General features: G+C 49.9%; 1 protein-coding gene across 1 annotated transcript in view; it reads right to left on the reverse strand.

Moving 5' to 3' along the window:
* The window catches only part of LOC147705871 (fer-1-like protein 4), a 1142165-nt gene that overhangs the window by 303989 nt on the left and 821989 nt on the right, over window positions 1-16187 (reverse strand). The window contains exon 29 of the mRNA XM_086932323.1: window positions 11690-11858. Coding sequence (XP_086788449.1) covers window positions 11690-11858 — 169 coding nt within the window. The remainder of the gene's footprint in view (window positions 1-11689; window positions 11859-16187) is intronic.

Raw genomic sequence — 16187 nt, forward strand, 5'->3', positions numbered from 1 at the left:
ATACTCCGTGAACCGCTTGAACATGTCACAGTGTGGACAACCCAGTGCCTCCATTTTGTTTTGTCTTTTTGTTTTCATAAAATGACAGAAATTCTGCTGCAAACCACGGGCTCTGTGCTCGTGTGCAAATGTAACTTTTCTCTGGCTTTCTCAGGAAGGAATGTACTTATGTTGCAACATTGCAAAGCTTGGAGTTAAACTTTGTCTTAATGAATGTGCTTATGTAATTCTTTGTTCTCTTAAGTTTTTGCATGAATAAAATGTATGATTTTGTAGTGTACATCGGGAACTGCTTGTATACGTTACAGTGTGGAAAATCCACTGCTACCAGATTGGGCGATAACACTGATATCATGTTGACTTATTAGATGCACTTTTACAGCAGATGTCTAAAAAGGTTTTAAATATTACCTACGAGTTACTAAATACAATAGGCAAGCAAATTATGAGAAACCATTATCAAAGCATACAATAATGCTTGACTCATCTCAAACTAGCATGGAACGTGATCTCTTCTTCAGTAATGTAGGAGAAAGTAAGGTGGCCTAAAAGGTCTGGCCATAAATGGAGGAGGAGGAGGGGTAACACGTTTGAACACCCACAAGATAGGGGATCTATGATGATTATACATGAAGGAATGAGGCTGACATCAAGAAACAAGGAAGGCAGTAGGAATGGCTATAGATCTGGGAGCCAACAAGGTTTGAATGCAGAGTATAGGGTAAAGTGTAGCCAATGGGGACCACCCATGACAGAGGGTTCCATCTTGGTCTGACCACAGTTGGGGCTTGTTTATGGAGACAACATTGCATTTTCACATGGTGTACACTGGAACGTGGCTGGAGCTGGTGGAAAGAAAATGGAGACATCTTGGGTCTCCTTCAGGTAAAACCACTGACTGAATCTCTGAGAAGAGTATAGCTGCTGTGCCTCCACAGTAATGGTATAGGAGTATGAAACCGCTGCTTGAGAATCTACTATATTTTTAACATGTTGTTTATCTGTATTACGCTCATTTTTGCATCTAAGGTAAGCCCTAATAACATCATAATGAGGCCAACCCACCAAAGATCTAAGTACTAAGCAGTTCAAAATGTGATCCTTCTTTGGAACCAGAAAGCATAAGGAGTACACGGTTGAAATGGCAGCATAAAAGGGATTGCGCTCTATGTGCATTTACGAAGTAAATAAATAACTTCCTCGAGGAGGGAAGAGGGAGAGAAGTTGCATGTTAATGCTACTGAAGAGTAAGAGAAAAGGTTACCTCTCCTGCACTGTATCCAGCACCCTCTGGGCTTTTGAAACCCAACCCACCCTATCTTCTCAGATGCCTTTGATGGGGAAAAAAGTAAGGAAATGTATTGAATTCTGTGCTGGGTACATTTGGAAGAAGCAATACTTCTCTGCGTTCAGTCAAAAAGGATGGTCTGCTTTTTGAACTGAGGGTTAGGGCATGTTTAACTTTTAAAGCACTACTTGAATGTCCCAAATGGAGCTTTTGTGAAAAATGTAAGGTAACAAATTCCATCTATAGTAAATTGCCTGTAACTATTTCTGCTTTAAACTCTTCCTACAGAAATTCGACCCTATAGCCAAAAAGCATGCTTAAAATGCCCCTAAGCACCATATGCTAGAAAGTAGACATACAAAGCTGTGATGGTTACATAGTGTCACTTTCGCCCTTAATCTACTGGCGGACGGGCCAGCGACATCCAGAGAGGCATGGATATACTGCGTGGAGACCAGGCATTCTCTTCTCTAACAAAGTTATGGCCTTTTATTGTTCATCCACAGGCAGAATTTAAAGTAGATTGACCACCTTGTTCCATAAGTTCATAGGGTGCTTAATTTGTACAAAAATGAAGTGCCAAGGCTCTCATCAGGCGGCCACTGCAGCTTGCATCACACATTGCCCATGCCATGCTGCCAATGATAGTAACAACAGAACTACTAACCATCACACTCCTACAAGTGTGCCCATTCAGATTATTTCAGGCACCCAAAGCTATAAAAATGGCTTGGGCGACAGGTAATAGTAATTTTTAATGTATATTAAATGAATAACTAACTGTTGCTGTGATAATCTCGAAATCAGTCAAACAGCCCCGCCTTGTGGCAGACTGCACAAACGCCATTGTTGAAAATTAAGTGCCAGTGCCACCGGCTCAAATTAAGCACTGATATAATTGCAAATGTGCTGCCTACGCCACGTATCACAGAGATAATCGTGTAAACATTGCATTTAAATATGTTGAGGCACATGTTACCCCAGAGTGCTGGAGAGCTTTGAGTTCCCCGAACAATGGAACATATTAGCTGTGAGTTGAGATTTAAAGGGTCGTGTTAAAACACCAATTCAGGGGGCATACTTTGGTATTTATTTTCGGGCTTAGGAATCATAGGTAGATGGGAATAAGTGTAAAGAAAATGCAAGTAGGTCATACAGGGGAGACACATATTTTTGGGGGGTTTAATAAAGCGCTGCATGCCACCACAGTAGACTCAGAGTGAGAGAGGCAACTGTTCCTGATAAGAGAATTGCCGGTGGCAGTCTTGCCACACCCTGAAAATCCCTTGGCAGGTCAAGTACTCCAGTTTCTCAATATGCCTTTCTCAAGGTTAGGGTTAAGGGTAGGGAACTTAGCTTTTAACACCCATAACTGAAAACATGTCAAAGAGATTTTGGAATAAAACAGTATCAGGTGCCTTACCCTCGAGAAAGATTATGGGCCAAGATCATGCTATAAAATCCATTAAAAAAAAAGCTTAAGCCTTCATCAGCTCAATAATAAATCGAACCCAAATTGTCACCCCTCAACACCCTCTGCCTATTTACAAGTGCATTATATTCTATGGCATTTGTAATATGGCTAATGGGATAACCGTCACATTTGTGAGAGAGTAACTGTATGTTAAACTCTAAACCTGGCCCTTAATATCCAAGTTCCACAGTTTGACATTTAGGAAAACAGGAGAACAGCTAAGAAATGTAGGGACAGTAAAGGGGCTGTCAACTCAACAATTGCACGGGGGCGTGGCTTGGACGCCGATCGGGATGGCGGCGTGAGCTAGCAGCTCCGCGCGGAATCCCGCTAATTCTCCTGTTTTTCGCACCCTGGGCGACCCGAGGTCGACTCTCCTTCCCTACGACGTGCGAGGGGACCTCTGGGCACGGACGGAAAGTTGCTAGGGGACTGCTGGCCCCGAGGAGACCGAGTTGGGTGACGGCCGAGGTGTTGCCGAGAGTGAGAAGAAAATGGCGGCGATGAGGTCGGGCAGCTCCGGACATCGACTTTGAGCTGAGTTGTCGCCGGCTGGCGGGAGGCCCTGCAACCGACCGATCGAGGCACTGGGGACAAGGCGCCAGCTCCGGAGATCAAGGGACAGTGATTCGCCCTGCCCGGACTTTGGGGACCCTTGCTGGCCATCTCTATCTTCTCCCTTCCCCCCCCAAGCTTCCGAGGGGGTCGGCCGAACGGCGCTCACCACGTTGGCCATCGGACCTGAGGGCATCGGCGGTGGCACTTGATCCTGATCAGTATCGGAGAGTTGGCGCCGAATCACGAGTGCTGGAATTGGACGGGCTTGTTGGCCTGTGACGCAGTAACCTGTAATGGCGGCGGCCGGAGGGCTGGTACCCGCGGACCGCGGTGAGGGGGACCTGGCAGCGTCGTCTCAGATGGGTGAGACTTCCCCGCCGGAGTTGGACCAGGAACAGCGGCTGAACCGACGTCTAGACGCCATACTCGATGCGATCACCTCGACCAAGGAAGCGTTGCACCAGGACATAGCACAAGTGGCCACGGGACTGGGACTACTGCGAGCGGACCACGCGAAGCTGGCGGATAGGGTCAAGGACCATGATCAGCTGTTGTTGGACCTGAAACCGTCGGTGGTGACCGCGGAACACAAGATCACAGACATACTGGCCCGGTTGGACTCGCTGGAACGACGGGCGGAGGATGCCGAAGGCCGCAATAGACGGAACAACGTGCGGGTCGTAGGCCTGCCGGAACGAATTGAGGGGGAGGATGCAGTGGCCTACATGGAGAACTGGTTTCGTACAGTGGTGGCACCGGAGGGGCTTACTCCTTTCTTTACTCTGGAGCGAGCCCACAGGGTGCCTGCTCGCCCGCCAAGGCTTGGCCGCCCCCCCCGACCGATGGTGGTGCGGCTCCTCCACTATAAGGACCGGGACCTCCTCATCCAGAGGGCTAGAATGGCAGGCCCGTTTGAGGTGGAAAACAGCAAGGTCACGATCTTCCCGGATTACACTCAGGCGGTCCAGAGGAACAGGGGAACAGGGCATCGTTCCTAGCGGTGAAGAAGGAGCTGCGGGAAGAGGGCATACAATATTCCTTGCTCTTTCCGGCCAAGCTGCGGGTCATACTGGACGAGACTACGCACTTCTTCCTGACTCCGGACGAGGCATGGCAGTGGCTGGAGTCGTATAGAGCGGGGACGGACAGGTCGCATAAAAGTAGGCGAGATCAGCCTAAGCAACCCCGGATCAGACAATCGCAGCAATCAGGTCCCGCAACAGGCGCCAGCGGGAGAAACGGGAGGCTCAAATGGCTGCGGAAAAGAGAGATGCGCTTGCAGCGAAGGCGGCCACCACGGGATCGCAACGGAACAGTGACTTGGTGGAAACGGACTCCGGCGGGGAAGGCAGCAGGACAGGAGAAGACCTTTCAGAAGCGGAGAGCTCGAAGGGGCCGGTGGTAACCCCCCCAGACCTCTGATGGGATTTTTTGCGGTTGAGACTGTGTTGGGACTTGGACAAGACCTAATGGTAGGGCGGTATCCTGTTGGTGATGAGTGGGTTGCCAGGAGGGGGGCTGAGTGCGCAGAGTGGGATGAGGACGCGGGGTGTGGGCTCCGCTAGCTGAGGTCGGCGATAACCCACCCACCTTGGGCCCTTAAGGCCTCCTGTGGTGGAGACCACAGGCTAGGAAAATGGGTAGTTGGTTTGAGGTTTGGATTGGGGCTGGCACTGGGTTTGTAGGCTCTGTCCTGGGGAGTGGGGTTTGGGGTGTTCTTCTGTTCAGGGTTTGTTTTGGGGGGGGCAACTGCTTTGGAGGGGATGTGAACTCTCGTTGCTTGATTCGGACTGATCGATGTTGGTATGGGGACGTTACCTAACTTGAAATGCCTAACGTGGAATGTCCGAGGGCTGCGAACTATGGTCAAACGCCACAAAGTACACGCATATCTGGTGCGCAGGGGGGTCCAGATTGCTATGCTACAAGAAACCCATCTGACCAAAAAAGAGTGCGCTGCGTTGCAAAAAAGATGGCGGGGCCAGGTGTTCGGCACCACTTACTCAGCATATGCCAGGGGGGTATTGATTTGGGTGAGGGCAGGGATACCGTTCCAGGTGTTGAATCAAGTAGTGGACCCTGATGGCAGGTTCGTGGCGGTGGAAGGGAGGTTGTATGGAAGGGATGTGGTTCTCTGTTGTGTGTACGCGCCAAACACTGATCAGGCCCGATATTTTGATGGCCTCTCTGGGTCCTTGGCCTCTTTCCTGGCGGGCTCGGTGGTGTTAGGGGGGGACTTTAACTCGATCACGGATGTGGCTCTGGATAGGTCCCATCCTCCCCTTGTTGACTCCCCGGTGCGCAAGTTGGCCATGCACAGGAAGGACTGGCAGGACAGATGGGGGTTGCTGGATGTTTGGCGGGAGCAGCACAGAGACGTCAGGGATTATTCCTTTTATTCAGCCCTCCACGCACTACATGTAAGAATAGACTCAGTGCTTTGTAGTGGGTCCCTAGCCCCATTGATTTCCCACACGGAGTACCTGGCTAGAACCATCTCGGATCATAACCCCCTATTGGTACATATCCAGTGGCAGCGGGAGCGCTCAGCGATACCAACATGGCGGCTCCGTCCAGACACATTGGAGGACTCAGTATTTAGGGACGCTGTCCAGCAAGGCATCGATCATTACTTTGGCGAGAACGAGGGTACGGCCACGAGCAGGTCCACTGAATGGGATGCGATGAAAGTGGTGGTGAGAGGGGTGTGTCTGGGTAGGTTCTCGAATGCTCGTACGACTGTGTTGAATGCACTTGTGAAAGCGGAGGAGACTTTGAGAGATTTGGAGCGCCGCAAGCCGCCCAGCCCGGACTTACAATCCCGGTTATTGGAGGCGAAGGAAGTGGTCGCCGCTGCGACGGAACGGTTGAGGTGTTACGACTACAGGCAATACGCCATCAGAGCGCATGCTGAACGGGACAAGGTGGGCACGCTCTTGGCCAGACTTGCGAACCCGGAACTCAGGGGCTGCCCGATCCTTAGCATTAGTAACGCACGGGGGGAAATGGTGTACTCCCAGGCGGCGGTGTTGGAGTGCTTTCGGGTGTACTATCAGGAATTGTATCAGAGTCAGTTGGGAGTGGAGGTCGAGGAAATAGCGGAGTACCTAGGGGCGAGGCAGCTTCCGGTCCTAGATGAGGAGGACGCGAAGGAGCTGGGCGGCCCGATCACGCTCACTGAAATACGGGTGGCCATTAAACATATGGCTCGTAATAAAACGCCAGGGGTGGACGGGTTACCAATAGAATTTTATCAGCAGTATGTTGATACCCTGGCCCCCAGGTTGCTGGTGGTGTACACGGAAGCCTATGAGACGGGGGGTTTGCCTGGGTCCATGCGTGAGGCCTTGATAGTTCCGCTCCTAAAGCCCGGCAGGGATGCAACAGACGTGAGGTCCTATCGCCCGCTGTCCATGTTGACGGTGGACTACAAGATCCTCAGCCGAATTCTAGCTACCAGACTGGCCCCACACATGACGGGCCTGGTGCACAGGGATCAGGCTGGGTTTATCCCCACGAGGAGCACGGCGCTGAATATCCGCCGCCTGGTGGGGATAATGGACGCCATCTTGGATGGGGACGGGGCCCAAGCGGTCCTGTCCGTCGACATTGAAAAGGCCTTTGATAGTCTGGAATGGACTTTCCTGGACGAGGTGCTGGGAAGGTTTGGCATAGGTGAGGGGTTCCGCCGATGGACGAGAGTCTTGTATTCCTCGGCTACGGCGCGGGTGCGTCTGGGTGGTCTGGTGTCTGCGGCGTACCCAGTGGGTAGGGGCACGAGACAGGGGTGCTCCCTTTCCCCCCTATTGTTCGCTCTGGCGATGGAGCCTTTGGCGGTCCATGCTAGGTCGGGGGACAGATACGCGGGGATAGACAGCGGCGGGCAGCGGCATTACATCTCGCTGTATGCGGACGACCTACTCCTGTACCTCGGCGATACGGAGCGGGCCCTGGATGGAGCGATGGACCTGTTATCAGAGTTTGGCCGGCTGTCGGGCCTTAAGGTCAACTGGGCAAAGACCTGTGTGTTTCCACTGAGAGCGGAGTCGCCCAACCCTGCTCGCGACTTGGGGGTAGTTTGGGAGCCATCTTGCTTCACCTATCTGGGAGTCCGTATTTACCACGCGACCGCGGACCTATTAGAGGGCAACATAGGTCGGTGCGTTCGGGCACTGAGGGGCAGCATGTCCTTCTGGTCGACCCTCCCACTGACGGTTCTGGGCAGGATTGCTCTCTTGAAAATGGTGGCACTTCCCCGCCTACTGTACTACTTCCGGACGCTACCTATCTGGATTCCTCAGGGGATTTTTAGAGACCTGAGAACGATGGTCATTGGTTTCCTATGGGGCCATGGCCGCCGTAGGGTGGCTCTGAGCAAGCTGCTTCGCCCCAAGATTGAGGGGGGTATGGCCGTGCCTGACTTCGAACTATATTATTTGGCGGCGCAACTGCAGGTCCGGAGGAGTACCGAGAGCTGGGGATACAACGCCATGTGCTGTCCTATATCGTCATGCAGCAGAGACTTGAGTTGCGGGGCCTCACTATGGAGGAACGGACACTCAGGCTGTGCTGGCAGAGGAGCCTTAGGAGAGCGAGGGCGACGCGGCCTTATGCGCCCGAAATTCCGATCGGTATGCTAACGGCCCTGCCACACGGGGGCGATTGGTCCCCATTGCTGGATTGGGAGGAGGCGGCCCTACAGGTGGTAGGTGATCTGTACATCGATGGGGCTCTGGTACCCTTCGAAGTGCTTCGGGAACAGTTCGGGTTGCCTGATGGGGGGGTTCCTCCTGCATGCGGCGGTGGTGGCTGCTATACAGAAGCACTGGAAGGGAGGGCTTATGGAACCGACCACGACTATGGCGTGTCAGTATGTGGTGATGGCAGCGGGCACCTTCAAGGCGGTAACATGCCTCCACAACAGGATGCTGAACAAGGGACTGGAACCGCTCCAGGGGCTTAAGGCCAAATGGGAAGCGAGTGTGGGCAGGCCCATCCCAGACACGGCGTGGGGCCATATCTTACGGCGCACGTGGAAAGGCACGAGAAACGCGCACTTCCAACAAGTACATTTCTATGTGCTTCATAGGGCCTACCTGACCCCCGGAAAAATACAGCGGTATTTCCAGGTGCAAGACGCTCGGTGCCCGCGGTGTTCGTTTTCAGGAGCGGACATGGACCATTTGTTCTGGGGTTGCCCGCGTTTGGAGGCCTATTGGGCGGAGGTAGGGGACCTTCTAAATGAGGTGACCGATAGGGAGGTGGATTTCGATATGGCGGCGTGTTTGTTGCTCTGGTTCCCGCACACCAAACACACCAAGGTAACGAGCAAATTTATTGATCTGGGCCTGATACTGGCGCAAAGGGAAATATCATGGCATTGGAAGTCCAAGGGCGGGCCGTCCACACGGAGGTGGAAGAATGAATTGTTGCGGTGGTCTGAATGCGAGAGTGTGCTCCGGATGAAGCAGGCTGTCAAGCTTGGCAATGAGAAGGCCTTGGATGCTGCGTGTGCGTGGGAGTTGGTGGTGCAAGCTTTGCGTGACTCTTTAGTAGAAGATGAGGACTGAGTGACTCGGGCCTGTGGACACATTGATTCTGTAGCGGGATCCATACTACACATCAGGAAGAAGCACACCATTAGCAGTTGCCGGGGTGGGGACATAGGGGGATTGTTTAGTGGGAGTTCGGGATGGGTTGGAAGCCTAGGGGTTGGCTGTCCGCGAGAGCGACTTCGAGTTACGCAGGGCCAGTGGGGAGATGCATGGAGAGTGGGATAGCTAAGGGGAGTGGCTGGGAATGGGGGGCTCTATAGTGCTCGGGGTGGGCTCGGGAGCGGGTAGTAGCATTGACCGCGCAAGTGGAATGGCTGACGGTAGTATTGTTGAGGGTGGGGGGGTAAAATGCAGATACGTAAAACGATCTTTAGACCATGGTCCCTATGGGACACTCACCGTGAGGTTTTCCTACTACGTGGAGGACTATGCCGCCCGGCCTCCGGGATGCGGGCTGAATGGCTGTGTACGGTGTACGTTTTACTGTTGATCGGGGGGGACGTCACGAGTGGATTGGTTGACTAATTGTATTCTGTGGTTTCTAACTCTGCAATAAAAACAAATTTAAAAAAAAAAAACTCAACAATTGCACTTACTGACGAAGAGGCATTAAAGTAAAAGCAACAACGCCCAAGCTCCTCTTTTTGTGTCCATCGGTGGTCAACTGTACTATCTGCCTTGGTTTTAGTGTTATAACACATGAAGTGGCAGAAGTACGACCCCTACAATTTGCGAGTCGCAAATTGTGTCGCTGTGCGACTCATAATTTGCGACTCGCAAAATGTAGTTTACAACAGTGTTTTAGACACTGCTAGCGATTCCTAATGGGGTCGCAAATTGCCTGCCTCATTAATATTCATGAGGCAGGTGCTCTCTGCGACCCCACTAGGAATGGCTAGCTCTCCCAAGGATGGTGGCCTGCTGGGGTCAGCAGACCACCATGTCTGTGACTGCTTTTTAAATAAAAGACATACAATTAATGGACGGAATGCAGAACAAATCAAAACATTCACCCCCAGTCAAGAAATCTGGATTAAATTAAATGTATCATTATTTTGCTCACCATGCCACCCCAGTTTAGACCTGGCCATATGCAAATCAGTCCTGACCCTGTGCCTCATAGAACAGTCCAGCCGAACTGGCAAGCCAGGTCCTCCCTGGAACGGAAACAAGCATCCTAGGACCTGTTTTGGGGGTTCACCCCTCATCAGCCAGGATAGCTTTAATCCAGCGGCACAGTGAACCCGGGACCAATGTCTGGGCATACACGGCGCATGTAGGGCGAGAAAGCAAAAGGCACACAATTGATCGACGGTATGCAGACAAATCAAAATATTCGCCCCCCAGTTAAGAGATCTAGGTTAAATCCATCATTCTTCTGCTCACCATGCCACCCCAGTTTAGATCTGGCCATATGCAAATCAGTTTTGACCCCTGCCCCCAATGGGAATAGTCCAGCCCGAACTGCCAAGCCAGGTCCTCCCTGGATTGCAAACAAGGATCCTAGGACCTGTTTCGGGGTTTCACCCCTCATCAGCCAGGATAGCTTGACTCCAGTGGCATGGAGAGCACGGGAAACACGTCTGGCATACCCGCCCCACTCGGGTGACAAATGCAAAAAGAACAATTGATGGACAAAATGTAGTACAATGTCATACATTCACCCCAGTACAGAGATCTGGGCCTAAATCCATCTTTATTTTCTTTTTTTTGCTCCCCATGCCATTCCAGTAGGAACTCAGCCATATTCAAATCAGTCTTGACCCTGTGCCCAATGAAAACAGTCCAGCCCGAACTTTCAGACCAGGTCCTCCCTGGACTGGAAACAAGCATCCTAGGACCGGTTTCGTGGTTTCACCCCTCATCAGCCAGGACAGCTTGACTCCAGTGGCATGGAGTGCACGGGACCCACGTCTGGGCATACCCGTCCCACTCAGGGTGACAAATGCAAAAAGAACAATTGAGGGACAGAATTCAGAACAATGTCATACATTCACCCCAGTACAGAGATCTGGGCCTAAATCCATCTTTTTGTTGCTCCTCATACCATTCCCATTTGAACCCAGCCATATGAAAATCAGTCTTGACCCTGCGCCCAATGGGAACAGTCCAGCCCAAACTGCCAGGCCACGTCCTTCCTGGACTGGAAACAAGCCTACTAGGACTGGTTTTGGGATTTCACCACTCATCAGCCATGATAGGCTGACTCCAGTGGCATGGAGGGCACGGGACCCACGTCTGGGTTTCACTCGGGGTGACAAATGTTTTCTCGCCCTAAGTGCGCCGGGTATGCCCAAACGTGGGTCCCAGGCTCACTGTGCCACTGGATTAAAGCTATCCAGGCTGATGAGGGGTGAAACCCCGAAACCGGTCCTAGGATGCTTGTTTTCTGTCCAGGGAGGACTTGCTTGGGAGTTCAGGCTGGACTGTTCTCATGAGGCACAGGGTCAAGACTGATTTGCATATGGCCGGGTCTAAACTGGGGTGGCGTGGAGAGCAAAATAATGATGGATATAATCCTCTTGACTGGGGGTGAATGTTTTGATTTGTTCTGCATTCTGTCGATCAATTGTGTGTCTTTTGAGAGAGATATATTTCAAGCAACTAATATCAACAATTGATTGCAGGATTAAATGGGTTCTAGGCGTAAGGGGACTGTTAGCATATATTAGCATATAAATATATAAACAAGAAAAAAAAAAATATATATATATATATAATATTTCAAGCAAATAAGATCAACAAGTATCATACAAGAGCTAATCTTGAGGATTTAATTTCCTGATTGTTGACATAAATAGTCCCAAAACTTACATTTAGCTTCACTATCCGGCTCATCAGTTCCTTCATCCATCTCTTTTGGGGAGAATTTCATTAGATCTGGAACGACAGTGGTACCAACAAGGACTGTTCGTCCAAAAGCTCTCTTCTCCACCACAAAGATACTGAGGGGCGGGTGTAAGTACACTTGTTCTGGGAGTTGCTGAAAACAGAAAAACATTTACGTCATCAAAGAGCCGGAGCCTGAAGATCCTGGGGAGAATGGCGAGGTAGTTAAGTGAGTGGGATTCTGATTAGGAGGAAGCAGGAAGAGAAATATAAGTTGGAGGAAGGGATTGGAGAATGAGAAGATGATACTGCATGGTGGGGGTATAAGGGACGGAACAAAGTAGGTAGGAGTAGGATTTGGGAACTCTGCAGGACACAAGAAGCAGGAGAGTCCTTTACACATGGACTTGACTCCCTCTATCTGCTGCTGTCAACCCCTGTGAATACCACTCATTTGCACAGAGCCACTAGTGACCACTAAACTAACTCGAAGTATTGCATCAACAACATTAGCATGATCGAAAGATTAAACATAAAATACATAAGGTCGCTAACTTCAAAATGCAATAAGGCACGACATGAAATATGCTTACCATGAAAGTTTGAAAACAATGCTGCTTTAATGCTGGCAAGCGAATCATGGCTGGCAATCCAGCTTATAAATTATTACCCAGTTCACTGGTTAGAAAGGCCATGAATAGAGGACCTCTGTGTAAACTAGCCCTGCCACCAAGCTGGTAGTGATAGCTGGATGGCTGGGCATTGAGGACAATGATGCGTATCCCTTTTGAGACCTAAACAATAATGCATACAGTCATGGTTGGAAATAGGGGGTCTGGCTTGATCTCCTTTGGAGTTAGAATTAACTTCCTACTTGCTCGCTTTAAACATCGATGAGCCATTTATCAGTCTTGCACGGTGACTGATACACTGCTTGTTTTTACACTGACGATATCCACAGACCACAGAGCCATGCTTACGGTTTAGAAAAGACCCTCTTGTGACTAGTTTATTGTATGTTTTTGCCAGGGTCTTACAAATGAAAATGACCAAACACCCTGCCTTGCTGCACATTTGCAATGACCACACCAAATGAAAAGAGTTGTTTACTTGGCATCCTGATCTATCTAGTTCTATTGTCTGCCTTTACTGCCCCAGAGGGCCAAGGAGAATGATTTGTAAGGACTTGTCTGATTAGTCTAAGTGCCTAAAAGGGTCTCCTGAAAGTAGCATTATAAGCGGACTCCATTTCACTTGAAGGACAAAGTCTGTGAGTGAATTGAGTGGTAGAAGTGACGCTTGTTTAAACGCCCATACATCCTTACACCTTCCGTGACTTGATAAACTATCCTTGGGAATTCATTCAACAGCCCATATCATCTTGGGTGTTGTAGTTGTTTCGCTTTATTTAACAAATTTAACGGAAATACCAGGGTCCATTGATTTTTAAGAAGAAAACCCAGGGCTAGAATATGAATGAGGTGTGGCTCGATGCTAAACTAAGTGTTCAATGTGCAAAAAGGAAGAGGTGTGGTGCAGCGGCCAGGGTGGCTGACTCCGAGTGCAGGGCTCACAGTTCGATCCCCAGTAGCATATTAGCTCAGCACCATGTGACTCTAGGCAATAGCTCATTTAATCTCCCCGATGGCCATCAGTGCCTTGAGACCCTTAGGTGTGAGTAGTTTGCGCTTTACAAATACCGGGTTTAGACTTTTAGATTTTATGGCATTCAACCACTGGTTCAAGTAGGCAACCAGATCCTTTAAGCCGAAATATAAGGATAACCCCTTGCAAATCCCTGTTACTTGAATTGACTGACACAGGGGCTCTCATTAATTGCTTCAGGGATCGTTGGTAGCCCTGTAAGCCTTTCTGGACCTTACTAGAAATTGCATAGTACTAGGGCAAGGGTACATTTGCATGCACTTATACCATACCGTGTAGTAAATCCAACCACTCACTAACCCATGTATTCACTAAGAAACACTTAATGGCCAGTGTTTTTATTTTTTTAATTATTTGGAGGGGGCTCCGTGGCCCCCCTCCTCAGGACCCCATCCCCCAGGGCCGGCCTTTGCATTTTATTTTTTAAATGTAAAATATGTTATTATGGGGGAGGGGCCCTGGGGCCCCCCTCCCTGGCCACTTCTGGCCCCGGGGACCCATCCCTGGCCACTTAGTTGCGGACCGTGAGGGGGTTCCCAATTCCCCCACGGTCCCGCCGGCTCCCCGCCTCCTGCGGGAGCCGGCATTGCTTTTCCACACAGGGAGCTGCTAAAATGCAGCTCCCCGTGTGGAAAAGCAATCTACTTTGGTTTTTGGAAGAGAGAGCAGGTTTCCCTGCTCTCTCTTCCAAAAATGAAACCAGAGTTTGCTATGACAGGACGGGAACCGCACGGCTCCCTCCCTGCCATAGCAAACTGTAGTGTCCCGGGGGTGAGCACCCTAGGACACTGCAGGAGCTGGCCCTGTTGGGTGGCGGTCCCCAGGGCCATCACTGGCTCCAGAAGGGGGCCGCGCGTCCCCCCTCCCAAAATTGACAAAGCCCAGGGGGGTGGTCCACGGGTCTCCGGAGTCCGTTATCGACCCACACATTTAAATATTAGTGCCGAAGGCAGGTGGCGGTCCCCGGGCCATGTGTGGGGGGGCGAGCCCCCCACACAGGTGTTTTTATTTTTTTTAAAAAGCCCCGGGGGTGGCAGTCCCCGGGGCACCGGGGGCCATGTGCCCTGGCTAATTGATGAATAAAAGCCCCGGGGGAGCCGGTCCCCGGGGCTGCGGGGGGCCATGTGCCCCCGTAAATATTGTTGCAAAGCCCCAAGGGTGGCAGTCCCTGGGGCAGTGGGGGGGGATTGGGGACCCCCATACAGTTTTTTACTGCCCCAGGGACCTGACCCACCCGGGGGCTTCAATTAAATGAAGCACGGGAGCCCACAATTCTTTTTTTTTATTTTCTCGGTCGGATTCTTGCACCCAGCGAAAATCCTTGTGGGACCCCCTGAGCAGGCATAGGGGGTCAGGGTGTTTCTACCCTGCCCCTTTTTCTTGTTTTGCGCCTTTGTTTTTCGGTTTTCTTGTGCCTCACAAGATGGCTACGAACACTTCCTGGTTTGAAGTGTTGACTGCCAATTAGAATGCAGCTCGTGATCGGGAGGGTGTGATGGAGCAGATTCCATCTGGAGTCAGGCATTGCTTTATTTTTGTTCTTCAGACAGACCATTTAAAATTGACACACATATTTTGGTGCATGTTAAAACACATGGCCCATGAAAAATATGAAAGGGAGGCCTAGTCAGTCTGAATGCTTGTGCTGAATTAACATGTGTTTTTGCAGTGCAGAGAAAAGTGGCCTTTTCTAGCTTTGAAGATTAATAGAATGTGTTTCTCTCTTCCCAGCTCATCCTTGTAATCTAAATTCACTATCTCTGTCTTAAGAGACTTTGGCTTGTTGCATATTTGGATAAACATGTTTAGTTTATAACGCCTCTTTTTATAATGTGTGTGAATTAACAAATGCACCAAACACTACACATGGGGCTAAACGCTTTTTTGCATGAAAATCTATCTAAAACATTAAAGCATGTTGCTGTGTGCGCTGTATTAACTGTGTGCGCTGTATTAACTGTGTGTGATTTTAAAATTTACACTAATGTATAAAAATGCTATGTTATACATTGCACATTTTGCATGTTGTACATAACCAATCATAAATGCTGCTTTAAACTAATAGCTTGACTAGGTAGATATAATACAAGGGTATTAGTATGGAGGGAAACATAATGGCTGATTTACATAAAATTAATATTCTTTTGTGTTTGTTTTATTTTGGGGGCCTAAGAAAACATGGCTGCCTGTGAATCCAGCAGGGCTATGACTTGCATTAAGAGAGAAGAGAGCATGTGCAGACTTTGCCAGCTTTCCTCATGACAAGTAGGAGTCAAGGCCACTGTGAACTGTACATTCTTGTGATTGTGCCAATGTACCAGTTAGCTGAAGTATCCTTCTAGCCTGCGCTGGGGAAGGAAGGAAGAGGAAAAGATAGAAAAAAAATTCCTAGCAAATGTTGCTGAACATATAAAATGTATTTAAGCATTTATGCTTCTTTTGTTAAAACTGGTATGGTCAGGAATTTCCAATGAGTCAGGATGAGGAGACCTCATGCCATCGTGCCTGACCAATCAGGTATAAGCTTTAGTGAAGATGAAACATTTTTGTGTAGTCTGCCAAGAATTAGAGTATAAATAATGACCTCTTTGGAGGCGTGGTTGGCTTTTTGCTCATTTTGGCTTTAACTCACTTTGGCTTTTAGGCTTTAGGCTCTGATTCTTTCATATGGGTTAGGTACGAGAAATGTCGCGGAAGATTGCGACAGCCTTGGGAGAGAGATTGCGTCCGAAGAGAGGGGAGGTTTCTTGCTCATATTTTTGGCACGTCATATTTTTGGCACCAGGCCACATTCCTTTAAGGTCTGGTGAAGGAGGGG

Source organism: Lissotriton vulgaris, chromosome 7 (assembly GCF_964263255.1).
Source record: "Lissotriton vulgaris chromosome 7, aLisVul1.2, whole genome shotgun sequence".
Lineage (NCBI taxonomy): Eukaryota > Metazoa > Chordata > Amphibia > Caudata > Salamandridae > Lissotriton > Lissotriton vulgaris.